This window comes from Euprymna scolopes, chromosome 4 (assembly GCF_053919585.1).
Source record: "Euprymna scolopes isolate OS-2025 chromosome 4, ASM5391958v1, whole genome shotgun sequence".
In the NCBI taxonomy this organism is placed as follows: Eukaryota; Metazoa; Mollusca; class Cephalopoda; order Sepiida; family Sepiolidae; genus Euprymna; species Euprymna scolopes.
This window is the reverse complement of record NC_136485.1, coordinates 6096090-6113756: the sequence shown is the minus strand read 5'-3', so window position 1 is coordinate 6113756 and position 17667 is coordinate 6096090. Positions and strand designations below refer to the sequence as shown.

Genomic DNA, 17667 nt, shown 5'->3' with positions numbered 1-17667 from the left:
TAAGGAAGTACTGTTTGTAAATGTTTTTTAGAAAATTTTCCAAATCAGTTATGGTTGGTGACACACTATGAATTTTGAACACTTGCAATGTCATGGGAGATGTATTTCTGATTAATTTCCATTTCAAAATGAAAGAACTTTTTTCCGAACTGTAGCATAATCTGCAAACTCACTAGTTTTTACTAAAATTTATTTTTTCATCATTTAAATTTTTGCACAATTCAAATTATTTTCTTCCAATTTATTAACTGTCATTGCTGCATTGCCTGAACCTTTCATCATATTCCAGCGGTTTATGTAAACTACTAAAATATGTCAATGGAACATTCACAGCAAAAAACAGATCTTTCTCTGCAGAAGTATCATACACTAATTAAAAATCAAATTTCTTTTATTAAGTTATGCTGAAAAAGATTTAAAAAAGATTGTTTTGTTTCCCAACCCTCAAAACTTATATACAAATGACATGCCAACATTCTGTAATGTCTGCAGGTTTATGTATGTGGACGATATGTGTCTTGCAACCCAATCAAATGACTTGCAAGCCATCAAAGATTGATTAATGTAAGTGTTCATGCAGCTGCCTTCATACTATGACAAGTAGCATCTCCACCCAAACCCGACGGTAAAACTAAGATGTATTAGTTCATCTTAAGAACCACCTAGCCCAAAGGAAGCTCAATATCACTTGAGGAGGTCAAGTCTTGGAAAACACCTCATACACAACTGATCTCAGCGTGACACTGGACACGACACTGTCATACAGAACCCACATCGAGAAGCTCCACAGGATGCTATCGACACACAACAGTCTGCTCCCAACTGACTACCAGCTCTTGGGGAACTATGGTACCGATGTTACGCCTGCCAGGTTTAGCACTGTGCTACTCAATCACAGAATACTGTGCAACAACATGAGCTTGTTCTTCTCATGTTGCAAAGATTAACATTGAGCTCCACAAAGCATGCAGGACAATTACAGACAACCTGAAATCGACTAACTGCCATCTGTCTACAGGATGTCCAGAATCGCTCCACCACAGATTCGTCAAGAGGCGATAGCAAAGGCAGTGTGACGAGCAGACCAATTTTCCAGTAGTTTTTTTTTTTCTTTCTTTTTTTAAGAAATTCAAGTTTTGATTCTTGCCCAGAATTTTCTTTTATTAAAAAACAAAAATGAAACATCTATATGATGCATGTACCTATAAGGAAATGAAAGTATCATATTCCAATAATCATGTAAATTAATCAAATAGTTTTATTTTTAAATAAGAAAATTAAATTTTATTGATATCCAAGACGTAACTGCAGTGCCTGCCATTTTGAAAAAAAAATCTATTTAAAAGAAAGAGAAACAACTCAACAATAATTCATACTGTATTTTTGATTGTAATGCCTACCAATTCCCATTAATGACTTAAAAATGATATTTATAAAAGTAAAACTATTTGATAAATTTATATGATTTTTGAAATATATTTTTGTTTCATCATGGGTACGCACATCTTACAGATTTTTCTCTTTTTTTTAATATACGTGAAATTCTGGACAAGAACCCAATTTTTTTCTTTCGAATGTGTTTTTAATTGTTGTATTGTTTTCTGTAAATTTTGGTAGCCATTATTTTTTTTTTTTTTACCATCACGTAAGTAGTTCTCAAATTTGATTTAAAAGTTTGTGTATTTACCGAAGGATGTAAGCCTAACCCTTTCTTTTCAATGCAAATGGAAGTAACTTTGTTGGATACATGTTCATCCTTTTTGTTTAATTTGGTAGCCATTTGAAAATAATTCTGACTTGAACAAAGTATTTTCTGAAATGAATCAAATCGAATTATGTTTTATTCTTAATATGTTGCAAAAATCCATGAAATGAGCATATGAACCAGAATCAAATATTGATTTTCTAGAAAAAAAGTTATTGATGACAAAAATCCATGAAATGAGCATATGAACCAGAATCAAATATTGATTTTCTAGAAAAAAAGTTATTGATGACAAAAATCCAGAAACAGTAAGTATGTATTAGATTTAGTGCTGATCAAGTTTATAAATTTGCTCTAAAAAAGAAAACAAAACACAACTTTTTTGTGAATGTAAATAGTTGAAGATGATTTAAAAAAAAAAATAGTCTGATTTTGTACAGTTTAATTCTATAAATTATTTAAAAAAACAAAAAAAAACAAAAACCAAAAAAAAAAAATGAATTATCTGTGAATCCACTCAAATCACCTCTCTATTCCAGTGATTCACAATATTAAAAACACATCAGCATTGTCTTACATTATTTTCTTTGCATTCACTTTCTCCATATATTTATTATTATTTAGCAAGAGATTGGATATATGTCTTCCATTTTGAGTGAAAGTCAGTCGTAGGAGCTTATCAAAAAGAAGAGCTTCTGCAAAGAGAGCCATTCATTTTAACTGGGGCAAAGATCCAAGCATTGGTCATGGAAGAAGAGAAACTTGGTTTTGGAGGTGCTAGAAATAACAAACTACTTTTTTCTACGCTGCACCACTTGTGAGTGATCATAATTGAATGAATTGTTAACACTTGATATTTATCCAAATTGACATGTTTTGAAGTTAAATGGCTAACCCCTAAGTACAGTAAAAAGACACTGTAAACTCATTGTGTGTCATTAATTTTCTTCTGGAAATCAATACATTATGCATATTAGATCATGGGTAACAGCTACAGGTTGTTGTCAAAAGAACGTTTTTATTTTTATGGTAGTAATCATCATGATGTTTATTAATTCTTTGACTTTTTTCTCTTTTTAGGTTTATACTCTAGCAGTGTGTGGAGATCGGCTTGTGGTTGGGACGGCTGGGAGAAGGGTTCTTGTTTGGGATTTACGAAATATCGGTTACGTTCAACAACGGAGAGAATCAAGTCTCAAGTTTCAGACTCGATGTATTCGATGCTTTCCAAACAAACAAGGATATGTTCTCAGCTCCATCGAAGGTGAATTCGTTTTTGCTCTGATTATTTACTTTGCAAATTCATTGAATTGTTGCATATTTTTTAAAGTCCGTTGAATAAACCACAAGTGTTTGGAATCTGCATCAAAAGTGTCATCTTCTCTAATGATTTTTTTTTTTTGACTGTTTATCCACCCCAAAGAAGGTACAGTGCCACTTGGATGTAAAGGCGACTAGAGATACTATGTAGGGAGTTGAGCAGCAAGATGTCTGTTCCCTTACATTTGAACTTTTGCATGTCGGTGCAATCAGGGAAGAAGGAACATGAAAGGGAATTCCAAAATCTAACAGTTTGAGGAAAAAAAAACTAATAGAAGGCTTTCTAGGTGTGAGATTTTATTGCCTGTCTAATTAGTTGGGAGTGTTTTACGTGTAGGAGTTGCAAGTTCTTTGAATTTGTTAGAGTACATTCCATTAAAATACTTGTAAACAGACACAGAATTGTCACATCTCGGTGATGAGACAAATGTTGGGCTTTAGTTGATAGTGCTAGGTTGGAGACCTTTTTTTAACCCTTTCTAAAAGCGAGAGACTAGTGGCAGATGCACCAGCTCATATGTAGTAACGATACTCGATGCATTGACAAATGCTGCCTTTGTAAAGTACGGGATACTCTCCGGTTTGAGTAATTTTTTAGCATGGTAAAGGGAGCCCACATTCTTTGCAGCAACTTTGGCAATGTCTTCAAAATATTTGTTCCAATTCATGTTGCTTGTGAATGTTAAGCTGAAGATTTTTAATGAAGAGCTTCAGGTATTGTATTATTAGTCATGGGAAAGTTTCTTGTAATTGTTAAAGGAAAGAAGTTCTGTCTTAGCAGCATTGAATATCACCATCAATTTACATCGTCATTCCGCTACAGACTGGAGGTCTTCCTCTAAGTTTTCAGCCATTAACTTTCATTTTCCTCTTGTGTCTGTTCTAGAGCGTGATATTTCTGATATTGCAACATATGTGCTGCACTGCAGATTACTTGTATATGGCATAATTGTTACGGCTTTACCTTTTCGTGTGCTACAAAAAAAAAAAATTTTTCCTGTCTTTTTCTCTCTTACTTTCCCTCTCTGTACTGCTCTAACCAAGTATGCCGACCTATTCCACAAATCCCAAGACCTCAACATGAAATATCTCCAGAATAAAAACTCAAATAAACCTAGAACCCCATCTTCCAACGTAGACCCCTACTACCAGGTCTCCTTCTCCAACATCAGGGGTCTACGTTCCAACCTTCCAGAGGTTGAAACCCAATTACAGGAGACGAAACCGAACATATTATTTCTAAGTGAAACTGGAATAGGACCGACCACTTCCCTAGATGAGTTCATAATTAACGGATACTCTAACTTAACAGCTAAATCTGACCCCCAAGATCGCCATGGGCATGGGATATGTGCCTACATTAAGGATGGCTTCCCGTGTGGCAGGGATATCTCTAGAGAAGATCCTAATTTACCCTATATGTGCTTCAGGGTTGCACTTGCTAACACCACTGCATTTATATTTGCCCTCTATCGGCCCCACAACAGCGGAGTTACTATCTTTAAGAGCATATCTGAGAAAATAGACCACATACTGTCTGGACATCCCTCGGCTAACATCCACATCTGTGGTGACTTCAACGTCCATAACGTGGAATGGCTGACCCATTCAAATAAGACAGACGATGAGGGGAGGTTTTTTCATGATTTTGTCCATTGCTTATGACCTCACTCAGATTGTTCGCGAACTCACCCGTGTGCCCGATACTACTGGTCAATATGCAAGCCTCCTAGACCTTTTTCTCTCAACTTCCCCTGAGCTATGTTCATGTTCCGTTCATTCTCCTCTAGGATCTTCCAACCACTCCGTTGTATCAGTTAAGATAAAAACGAAATGTAATAAGTCCCCAGACGTACCCCTCCACCGTACTGTATACTGATACTCTATGGCTGACTGGGATAGCTTCCGTACATTCATATCTGATTTACCTCTGCACTCCATGTTTAAAAAGGAAGTGTTCTCTATAGTATCAGATCTGATCGAATGGTTAATTGTAGGCATAGACCAATTCATACCATCTAAAAAATTCCAACAAAAACCTAACAGCCAGCCATGGTTCTCCCCAGAATGTGCTGCTGCTATCGCGCACAGAAATCACTTTTTCCATAGCTACCAACGTAATAGATGCACTGAGACTAAAGCTGCTTTCAGGACTGCCAGCAACCACTGTAAAAGAGTAATAAAAAATGCAAGAGAGCTATATGCCCAGTCTGTTAAATCCAAGGTAGCTGATCAGCGGCTTGGTTCCCACCAGTTTTGGCAAATAACAAATAGGATCCTGAACAGAAGTGTGCGTTCTATCCCAACCATTATCAATGGACCAGAGGTCATCTCGTCAGCTTCAGACAAGGCCAAACTATTTGCCAAGAACTTTGCAGCTAATTCTACCCTATGCAACGAAGGCCATCAACTCCCCATATTTCCTCCTGTAACACAGAACAAGCTAGGTAAGTTACAAATATCCGTGCATGAGGTCGTCAAGCTAATCAAGAACCTTAATTCCAGTAAAGCAACTGGCCCTGATGGCATCCCAATTATAGTGTTAAAAAAGCTTCAACCAGAACTCGCTCCCATACTTACGAAACTATTTAAGCGCTGCCTTAAGGAGAAGTGCTTTCCGACTCCCTGGAAGACCTCATGAGTTTGCCCTGTATTAAAGAATTCAGGTGAAAAGTCATCTCCCTCTCAGTACAGACCAATAAGTCTCCTGTGTGTTATGAGTAAGTTGCTGGAATCCATATTAAATAGAGAAATAGTCAACCACCTCAGCAGGAACAACCTTCTTAGTGAAACACAATATGGTTTCCGCCCTGCAAGATCTACCGCAGATGTGCTGACGGTTATATCGCACAGGATTAGTGAATCTCTTGACAGAGGCTTCCTTTCTAGGACAATTGCTCTTGACATATCAAAGGCCTTCGATAAGGTATGGCATAAGGGTCTACTTCACAAGATTTCCAGCTACGGTATAACTGGAAATGTTTTCTCAATCATTAAATCATTTCTCTCCGATAGGCTCGTAAGAGTAGTGGTAGATGGACAAAAATCGGAGGCCTGCAATATAAATGCTGGAGTCCCTCAGGGGTCAATCCTCGGCCCAACTCTCTTCCTGATCTACATCAATGACCTCCCTAAACACATACTTAAATCATTTGTTGACATCTATGCTGATGACACGACCATCTACGGCAACACATCAAAGGCTGTAGATAACAAAGTTCTCTCTGATTCTCTCTCCTCTGATCTCGAGCGCGTGGTTCAGTGGGGGAAGACATGGCTGGTTACCTTTAATGCATCCAAAACCAAACTCCTATCCTTATATCATCAACGCTCTGATCCCCATCAGGCATCAATTGGGATGGATGGTTCTCGTCTGGGTGAGGCCCCGTGTTTTGACAAGCTTCTGGGTTTGACCTTTACTCCTGATCTGAAATGGAACACGTACGTCAAGTCTGTTGCCAAGGTCACTGGAAAGATGGTGGGATCCTTCTACCGCTCCAGAAGATATCACACTACTGATGCAATTCTCTATCTATATAAAAGCCAAGTACGTCCAAGGATGGAGTACTGCTGCCATATCTGGGCAGGAGCTGCTAAAAACAGCCTATCCTGCCTTGACAGAGTACAAAATAGACTTAGTGGTTTAGTGGGGGATGCCCTTTTCTCTACCCTGCAACCTCTCTCTCACAGAAGAGACATTGTGAGCCTATCCTTGTTTTATCGTTATTTCCATGGCAGGTGCTCGTCTGAACTCCAATCTCTGGTCCCCCCTCGCCAATCTTTCACGAAAAACACCCATCTAGCTGAATCCACTGTGAAAAATTTCCCCCACTCTTTATTTGTGCCTAAATCAAAACGTGGATTCCATGAACAAAGCTTCTTTTTTAGAACTGCACGCCTATGGAACTCTGTTCCGTCTGCCTGCTTCCCACCAGACTACAACTTGAATGTGTTCAAGCCCAACGTTAACAAATTCCTAATGAACCGCCTCCTTAAGTAAACACTTCATCAAATCTCCACACTAACGTAATGTACTTGCAATAACCCTTATCCCTGAGTAGCTTCCGGGCCTTGATAAGTGGTGATCACTGTGTAAAAAAAAAAAAATTAAAAAAAAAATAAATAATTGTGTTGACACGCCAGTTCTCATTAGTTCGCAGAAGTTAAGCAACGTTGAGCCTAGCTAGTTCCAGTGTGGTGACCGTTTGGGAATTCTAGGCACTGTATGTAGTGGGAGGTCATGTTGGTGATATTCTCGACGTATGATCAAACGAAGTAGTCCAGCGGGTTCAGGTCAGACGAGGAAAGAGGCTAGTGAGAAAAGGATACAAAGTTGTAGAACTCCTTCTAAAGTCAAGCCTGGGTGTCTTTGGACTTGTGGGTTGGCACAGAGTCCTGCTGTCACACCCAGGATCTGCTAGTGGCCACCTGATTGCACCAGCGTATCACCACATTCTTTGGCACATCCAGGTACACGTTGGTGTTGACTTTCAGCTAAGTTTGAAGATGTGAGGTGGCCCTCACTTGAAACCACACCAAAGACCATAACCGTGGTTGGAAACTTCATTGAGTTGTGCCCTCAAGCAGTGAACCGTTCAAATTTGCATTTTGAGGGTACTGGCAATGGTCCTGTTGTCATAATTTGGATCGGTAGAGAGCATGAGTTGTGCAGCTTCAATCTCGTTCGTTGAACATTGTGTCACTTTCAGACATTGTAGAAGGCTCGTATCGCTCTTGGGATTTGTACACAACTGGCCAACTAGTAGATGGGCTGAAACAAAATAAAAGAAAACCGATTTTCATCAAAGGGAAATGGAATCATGTCATCTTTACTTGGGCGACAATTTTATCATTCCACTCTGGTACATAAATTTCAATTGGAAAAACATTTGTTTAGTAAGAACACTTTTATAAAATCAATGCATAATGGACTAAAAAAATTGTAAAATGCTGAATTATGTTGAAAACTATAAAATATTTTGAAAAAGATACAAAATACTAAAAACTGCTGATTAAACAATTTTTTTTAAAAACCTGTACCTTTTACTTTATACTATTTTAATTCATATTTTAATTTAAATTTTGATTAAAAAATTGTCAACTAATATATTTCTAATAGTTTTGCTACTTTATTTTCTTTTTCACTTTTTGTGTTCAATTTAGTTGACTTTACGTGGAATCACTTTAATCTTCAAGTCTTTTGCTATTCATTTTCAATTCCAAATCTTTGATTATGGCTCCTATTTGTGAAAATCTTAAATCACAAGAAAACTCTGAATGCTTTCATCACTGATGACATAAGAGAAAGAATCATATTTATAGAGAAAAAACGTAAAAGTTTGTTTACATCCAAATTTTCTGAAACCCAGAAAAATAAAGAAAATATTGCAAATTGAAAATTAATGCAATTTTGTTATATTTACCATTTTTTTCGTATTATTTGGATTCTCCAGACTATTGTTCTCGTCTTGAGTGTTATTTTCACAACATTTCAGTTGATGTAAATGGCGATCATGAAATTTAATTCTAAATAAAAAATAGTCGCATCTTAATAAAATTTAAGATTTTTTTGCGTTGAATAAACTAGCTGAAAAAATAAGGTTTTTTTGTTTGAAACAAAAAATAGTCACGTCTTTCATAATTGCCAGTACTGTAATTTTTCTTCAACAAAACATTCAAATATAAGTAAAATATAAAAAAAACGAAAACAAAAAATTATCTATCACATTTACTTTTGTATTTTTTTTTACATTAAATAGAGTAGTTAAAAAAATAAGCTTTTGTTTGAAACAAAAAATAATTGTATCTTTTTTCTTACAATTAGCGCCCGGAATTATTGTAGAAAAAAAAAAAAAGTAATCTCTTAGTAAAAGTAGAGTTACGTCCCTTAGAGGAATCGGTCTTTTTGTATGATTAACAATTTGTTGTTGGTTTTTTTTTTTTATAGGCATCACTTATCAAGGCCAAGAGGCCACTCGAGGATAAGGGTTAAAGAGTGTACAGTAGAAATTGGACAATATAGTAATCGTTAGTAATGGAAATTCGGTAAATGGCTCATCAAGAACTTGTTTACGTTAGACTTGAAGACAACCATATTGTAGTCAGCTGGAAAGCAGGAAAACGGAAGACAATTCAACAGGCGTTCAGTTCTAAGAAAGAAGCTTTGATCATGGAATCTACGTTTAGGTTTAGGCACAGATAAAAAGTGGAGGGAATTATTGATAGTGTTTTCAGCTAGACGAGTGTTTCTTGTGAAAGTTTGGCGAAGGGGGACCATAGACTGAAGCTCAGTCGAACACTTTCCATAAAAATAACGATAAAGCAGAGACAAACTCGCAACATCTCTTCTGTGAGACAGAGGTTGCAGGGAAGAGAAAAGGATATCTCCTACGAGGCTATTTTGAACTCTATCAAGGCAGGATAAGTCCTTTCTAGCAGCCCCTGCCCAGATGTGGCAACAGTATTCCATCCTTGGATGTACCTGGCTCTTATATAAATAGAGAATTGCATCAGCAGTGAGATATCTACTGGATCAATAGAAGGATCCCACCATTTTTCCAGCAGCCTTGGCAACAGATTTGATGTACGTATTCCATTTAAGATCAGGAGTAAAGGTCAAGCCCAGAAGCTTGTCAAAACTTGAGGCCTCCCCAAGACGAGAGCCATTCATTTCAACTGATGCCAGATGTGGATCAGAATGTTGATGATGTAAAGATAGAAGCTTGGTTTTAGATGCATTAAAAGTAACCAATCACTCCTTTCCCCATTGTACCACAAGCTCAAGATTAGAGGAGAGAGAATCAGAGAGAACTTGGTTGTTCACTATCATTTGATTCTTTCTTTCCACCAAGTTTTTTTTAATATTTGTTTAGGGTAGTTACACATAATTGTATAAAAAGTAGAATCTTATTTAGTTTTTAAAATAGGTAGCTAGGACGTCCTATATAATATGGTAGCGTGTGTGTTATTTTTGTGTCGCACTTACATCTTGGTCGTTTGTTATGTACTTCCATTTCTTGTAATAAATAATTTTACCAAGAATTCTTCATAAGTTTTGGTTTCAGGTGTTTTATGGTCGACGGGTGTTGCTAGATTTTATATTGTCCAAATGTGAGTTTTAAAATTAATTTTCAATTAACAGAAAAAATAGCTTGTTCTCTAAGATGCTATGAATCATGTCAAGATGATTCAATGTGTTAACTGTTTAAATGAAACTTATATGAAGTTCTGTTTCTGTGTCAGTTTTTCAGGGGTAATGTGGTTTTGTCTAATGTTTAATGTTTAAGGCTGATTTGATCTTTATAATTATTTTTTATTTTTTTTCTATGGAAATTGCTCCAGACAAGCTATGAAGCCACTTGATGTAAGAAGCTTAAAAAATCAACTAATTCAAGGTCAAAACTTGCCAAGGATAAATGTTAGATGCAATAGATTCTGACCCAGAAAACAGCAATTCTTTCCTCTTTGTCAGAAACATTGTTCATGGAATATGAGGACTAAAGCACAATAAAAGCAAGAGTTACTTTAATTATGATGTCGTCTTTAGCATGAGATGACATTACAATTTGTGAAGAATTTGTTTGAAATGTGCATTTTTAGAAGTCCATACGATGCAAAGATGTCATGGATAGACACAAACTGAAGCAAATAAAAACATACACAACGGTTGAATAAGTTTTGCAGATTCACCTTTTATTAATACAATAAATATCTATATGGTTATGTATATATACACGCACACACATCAGGTTCTTGTGATTTTTAACTTTTAAATTCAGGTAAATATATCTCGGCTCAAACAAAAATTTATTGATTGAAATAATCACCATAAGAATGAATACACTTCTGCCAACGCCAAACAAGTGTTTTTATGCGAGTAACGTAAAACTCTTGCGTACTGCTGGTGATGATGAAGTCGCTGAAGGCGTTTTTGATATCACTTAGGTTTTTGAAGCATTTCTCGTGCAGAAAGTTGTCGAGATGCTTGAAAAAGTGGTAGTTGGTAGGTGAGAGATCTAGAGAGTATGTCGGATGAGACAGTTTTGTAACATAATTTCTTTAACTCATGCAGCGTGCGATTATGCATTGTTGTGGAGAAGAATTGGGCCTTTTCTGTTGATTAGTGCTGGGTGTTGTCAAAGTTTCTAATGCATTTGATCCATTTGTTGACAGTACTTCTCTGCCGTGATGGTTTTGCCTGCATTCAAAAAATTGTAATGGATAAGACCAGTCGCAGACCACCAAACAGTCAGCACAACCTTCTTTTGCTGCAACTCTGGCTTCGGAAAGTGTTGTGGAGTTATGTTAGTGTCTAACTACTGAGCTGAGCGTTGCCAGTTGTAAAGAATCTACTTTTCATTGCAAGTCATGATCCGGTCGAGAAATGGGTTGTTCCTGGTGCATAAAAGACATAACAGCATTTCTTTTGGTTTGGTTTATAGGGTTTGAATGAATTCATTATACTATTATATATATATTACCCCTTCCTTTTCAGTTATTTCTATTTTTATGTGTTTACTTCATTATTTTATATCTTTACATTTATTATAGTTTATTTAATAATATATTAACATTATAAATATGTGTATATAAAAAAATGATAAATATGTATATATAAAAGAATTATAAATATGTGTATATAAAAAAATGATAAATATGTGTATATAAAAAATTATAAATATGTGTATATAAAAAAATGATAAATATGTGTATATAAAAAAATGATAAATATGTGTATATAAAAAATGATAAATATGTGTATATAAAAAAATGATAAATATGTGTATATAAAAAATTATAAATATGTGTATATAAAAAAATGATAAATATGTGTATATAAAAGAATTATAAATATGTGTATATAAAAAAATGATAAATATGTATATATAAAAAAATTATAAATATGTGTATATAAAAAAATTATAAATATGTGTATATAAAAAAATGATAAATATGTGTATATAAAAAAATTATAAATATGTGTATATAAAAAAATTATAAATATGTGTATATAAAAAAATTATAAATATGTGTATATAAAAAAATGATAAATATGTATATATAAAAAATTATAAATATGTGTATATAAAAAAATGATAAATATGTGTATATAAAAAAATGATAAATATGTGTATATAAAAAAATGATAAATATGTGTATATAAAAAAATGATAAATATGTGTATATAAAAAATTATAAATATGTGTATATAAAAAAATGATAAATATGTGTATATAAAAAATTATAAATATGTGTATATAAAAAAATGATAAATATGTATATATAAAAGAATTATAAATATGTGTATATAAAAAAATGATAAATATGTGTATATAAAAAATTATAAATATGTGTATATAAAAAATTATAAATATGTGTATATAAAAAAATGATAAATATGTGTATATAAAAAATTATAAATATGTGTATATAAAAAAATGATAAATATGTGTATATAAAAAAATGATAAATATGTGTATATAAAAAAATGATAAATATGTGTATATAAAAAAATGATAAATATGTGTATATAAAAGAATATTATATAATATTGTTTTTACTGTATATGTATTCTTTTATATATTATACATTTTATATTGAATTTCTAATATAGTTTTGGATTTAATGTGTTTTGATTAATTTGATATGACTTAGAAGCATGAGGATGGCAGACAATTTATTTGTCTAAATATTTTATTTTGATAAATCATTTTGTTGTAATCATTCTTATTACTAATGCGAAAACTAAGTATAAAATCTATCAATTTTAACCTAACATGAGCGATTCTTAGAAACTCTGACATAATGCTACTGTAAAACATATGACAGGCACTATTTTTATGCAGCATACAAACTGTGTGAAAATGTATCATACTACAGACGACCTCAAGTTGTTAGGAAGTATAAAGAAAAAAGAAAAAATTAAATTCATTGCATTTACATCTTGTAAAATCTGATTTTCCAAAGAAAATATTTGATATTGTTAAAATGTAAAGTCTTATTCACTTTTTTTTTTTGAAGGTCGGGTTGCTGTTGAATATCTTGATCCAAGTCCAGAAATTCAGAAACGGAAATACGCCTTTAAATGTCACCGGATTAAAGAAAATGGGGTTGAGAAAATTTTCCCTGTTAATTCGATTGCTTTTCACAATTCCCACAACACATTCGCCACAGGTGGTTCCGACGGATTTGTCAACATTTGGGATGGATTCAATAAAAAGAGGCTTTGCCAATTTCACAAGTGAGTTTTCACACGTGTGTTTGTAAAATAATTTTTTTAACAAATGTATTTATAATATAGTATTTAAAATATTTTTTTATAATATTTGTTGTGTCGTGGAACAACAGTGAAAATAAGAATAATCAAGTCGAGGTTCGGTTAAGGAACAAGTGTATTAACAATAATATATAAAGATATGAAAGCGTGTATATCTGCTGGGCACTCGGCTAGCAGTTGAAGTGCAGTCGCATCTCTCTCACCAGTCTTGGAATTACTAGCGCTTTTTATAGTGCTAATCGGTGTTAATTTTTCTGTTCAAGGAAGGCCGGTATAACAATATTTATAATATACTTAAAATCTATTATTTTTAAAACTTGTGTCAGGTTATTAGATTAGTTGGACCAAGTGTAAGTGCTGCACCCCATTTATGCTAGCAACTGGGAAGAATGTATTTTAGTCTGTTGTTGTGAATAAATAAAATTATAATACCTTTTGTATTTCTAGAGAATGGCATGATGTAATGAACTTCCTTTCGATGATGCTTCCATCATCTTGACCTTCCTACTTGCATCTCTAGTCTATATATGAAAACCTACTCTTTCTTTGTTGCCAATTCGATTCTATTTTTTATTGTTTATAAAATTGAATTCCTAAATCTATTTTATTACATAAATATCTCTGTAATATTTTATTCATAAACATTCCTAAATCTAAGTTAAAATTTCTCCGTTAGATTTTTAACATAAATTTTTAAAGCTAAACATTCCTTTCTTTCAAAACATTCTCTCTGCACATCTTTTTCTATATAACAATTAACAAATCAATAATAATCATCGCTCAGACCTCAGGCATTGCCTGCCACAACATATCACAGATACTATGCTGTGATCCTAACCAAAAGACACAACACCTTGTCAAAATTCATACTAGCTGACTTGATCGTTATTGATGTAGGGTCCCTAATATGTAGCAATATTAGAGAATAGCCTCAATTGTGAGAAAGTGCTTAGAGCAATAGATAACCGACTTTAGGAGAAGCAGTAAGAGCAATGGATCTAATATCTGAACCCGAAGAACGATTACGATGTAATGATAATTTTATTTTCTTCATAGATTAGCATATCCTTTTCCGCATCAGATGTGGATTGATCATTAGTGATGCTGATACAAAATAATTATTTTTCCACACAAAATTCTTTCACATCAGTTTTGATGTGCCATTTTTTTTGAGCGATTCTTTCCAGTCGTGATGGACTCGAACAAGGCTGATTCAAGAAAGATGAAATTGAAATCGGTTTGAATTTTGTTTGAAAAGTTTTCTTTTTCATTGTAAATCTGCATTCTACTTTTCTACCTTTGTGTTTGCCTTGCAGGTATCCGACCAGTATCACTTCATTGGCCTTCAGCCATGACGGCAGTACTTTGGCGATTGCATCTTCATACATGTACGAATTTGATGAAATGAAAGAAGTTCCAGAAGATGCTGTTTTTATCCGGAATGTTACGGACCAAGAAACGAAACCGAAGTCATAGAATGATTTAAGCAAAACATGAAACATTTTTGACGGAAATTTAATTTGCTGGCAGAATCAAGCATCAGACATTTTCTCGTTTGTCATCGAACAACAACAAAATAAAATAACTTCTCTTAGAATCTGTTTGTCCTCACAAATGGTATTTTGTTTTTGAATAAATAAAATATCTGAGAGAATACAAGGGTTGTTCCAAAAGTAAAGCCTCCTATTTTTAACTCAAAATGTTGAAGAGCTACAAAGACGGGAGTGTTACCATTAAAACAAGCGACCTTCTGTGCGCCAGGATTAATTTTTCTACATAGTCACCACCATTCTTAATGCACTTTTGCCAGGAATTCAGTGATGCATCTCTTCTTCTGACGCACATCCATGACAGTAGTGTTGCGTTCTTAGAGTTTCACACTATCAATATCTGCAACAGAGAGATGAAACTTTCAAATCATGAATGCATAAATTTGCAATCTCATAATCCATTCGGGCAAAATTAAAAAAATATGAGGCATTACTTTTGGAACGCCATTTTATAGTTAAATATGAAATTATGGGAAAAAATTATTGAAAGCAACTTGAAATTTTTTTTTATCTTGTTTTTAACTACCGAATGTACAAACATTATTCTTTGTTATTTTTGTAAATTACAGAATTTCTCATTCAGTTTTTTAACTATTCAACGTACAAATTTCACTTCTTGTTCAGAATTGCCCTATATAAAAAATAAAGAAAAATCTGTATAATGTCTGCACCTGTGACACAACGAAAATTGTTATTAATGGGTGGGTGACATTGTCTGTTGCGTGTATATTTCATAATGTGTATCTTTTGTATGCGTGTGTGCGTGATATGTATATGTGTGATAGACATGTGTTGGTGCGTGTGCCTCTTTTTATTTATGTATGTAATCGTGATACGTGTTCATTATGTCTTATCGTGTGTGCATGTGTGTATAACCAAATGTTGGCGTACCTTTATTCTGCCTCTTGGCTTTGTCGCTCGTAGCTGCAAAGGGAACTGCATGCACAAAATAAAAATTTGAGGCTTCTTTTAATTAATGCTTAGTTTTATTCCTTCTTAGTCTTGGCAGTCCCATTCTTTCTTATTGGCCGTTCTTAACTCTTTTTGTGTTTCTTTCTTCGACGCATCTTTGCACTAATCTCGACATGTTTGCTTTGTCCAAAATTGGAAACCAGACTAACTTGCATGCGAGAGAAAAGATATCTTCATCTCTTTCTTTCATGCTCTCTCTTTTTCTTTCTTTTTCTCTTTCTTTCCTTATTCTCTTTCACACGTACCCAATTGACCTATTTCAGGTGCTATTGTCAACCCCAGCTACAGAGTTTGACATAAGTCAACAACTTAACCCTTGAACTTGCACTAACTGACCCTCACAGCAAAATCACAATTTTTAACATGCCAGTGTAACCCGGGATACATATCAAAATATCATATTCCAAAAATTACGTAGATTGATAAAGTACTTTTAAATAAGAAAAATAAATTTTACCAGTATCCAAGATATGGCTTTCTCACCCACCATTTTGAAAAAAAAAAAAAATGGCAAGAAACAAAGGGAGATAACTCAATAATTCATACTTAATAGATTTGTTGTAATGCCGACAGCTTTCTACTAATCGCTTAAAAATGATTTTATTTATAAAAAAAGAACTACATGACCAATTTATCTGATTTTTGGAGTATGATATTTTTATTTTGTCACAAGTATATAACATCATAAAGATTTTTTATTTTATTTTTGTTTTTTAATATGAGGGCAATTCTGGACATGAACCAAATATACAGAGAAAGTGAATGCAAAAATCTCAAGACAATGCTGATAACTTTTTAATGTAGTGAGTTTTTGCGATAGACGTGTGGTGAGTAGAACATTTTTTTTTTAAAACTCACCTTCACCCCAAACAAGGAAGATTGCCACTTGAACGTAAGCGGCTACTTGCCTAAGAAAGATTTAAAAGATGTTGGTTTACGTTACATTTAAACTTCTGCATATCAGTACAGTCAGGGTAGCAGGAAGGGAATTCCGCAGTCTAGCTGTTTGAGGGAAGAAACTAGTAGAATAGAAAACTTTCTGGCATTTCTAAGTGGATTTGTTGGAGATATGTACGTTAAGGGGCAAAAGTGTAACGAGTTCATCAGAACACATTCCATTAAAATATTTGTAAAACAGGCACAGAGATGCAACATTGCGGCGATGGGATAGGGGTTGAAGCCTAGTTGAGAAAGTGGGACATATTAGATTGGAAACTCGTTTTTAGGCCCTATCCAAGAGGGAGAAACTAGCAGTAGATGCACCAGTCCAGATGTGGCAACAATACTCCATGCATGGGCGAATAATGGTTGTATTGACATACAGGATACTGTTACGTGTGAGTAATCTTCTAGCACAATAGAGGGATGCTACCTTTCTTGCAGCAATTTACACAATGTCCTCAATGTATTTGTTTGAATTCATATTTCCTGTGAATGTTAAGCCAAGGAGATTGAAAGAAGGATTTTCAGGTAGGGAGTTATTTGTCATGGATATCAGTGGTTGGAAAGGCTTCTAGTAATTGTAAAAGGAGAACAGTTTAGTCTTACTAGCATTAAATGTTACCATCCATTTAAGTCTTCATTTCACTGCGGTATGGAGGTCATTTTCCAAGGATTTAGCCATTGCCTTAGATTTGTGTACTTTCATTCTTCCCTCATCATCAGCAAATATACCCATCTCAGACACAATATTATCGCGGAGGTCATTAACGAATATCAGAAATAATAGTAGAGGCAGTCTTGTATTAATGTTATGCTGTTTGGATGAACTTCCATTAATGACAATCTGGATGATCCTATTCTCTAAGAATGATCTATAATAATATTTAGTATTCAGGTGTGCC

General features: G+C 34.1%; 1 protein-coding gene across 1 annotated transcript in view; it reads left to right on the top strand.

Moving 5' to 3' along the window:
• Window positions 1-14916, top strand: part of LOC145266511 (mitotic checkpoint protein BUB3-like) — a 45714-nt gene extending 30798 nt beyond the window's left edge. Inside the window, exons 5-7 of the mRNA XM_080122248.1 lie at window positions 2786-2969; window positions 13046-13265; window positions 14618-14916. Coding sequence (XP_079978374.1) covers window positions 2786-2969; window positions 13046-13265; window positions 14618-14777 — 564 coding nt within the window. The 3' untranslated portion in view covers window positions 14778-14916. The remainder of the gene's footprint in view (window positions 1-2785; window positions 2970-13045; window positions 13266-14617) is intronic.
• The last annotated feature ends 2751 nt before the right edge of the window (window positions 14917-17667 follow it).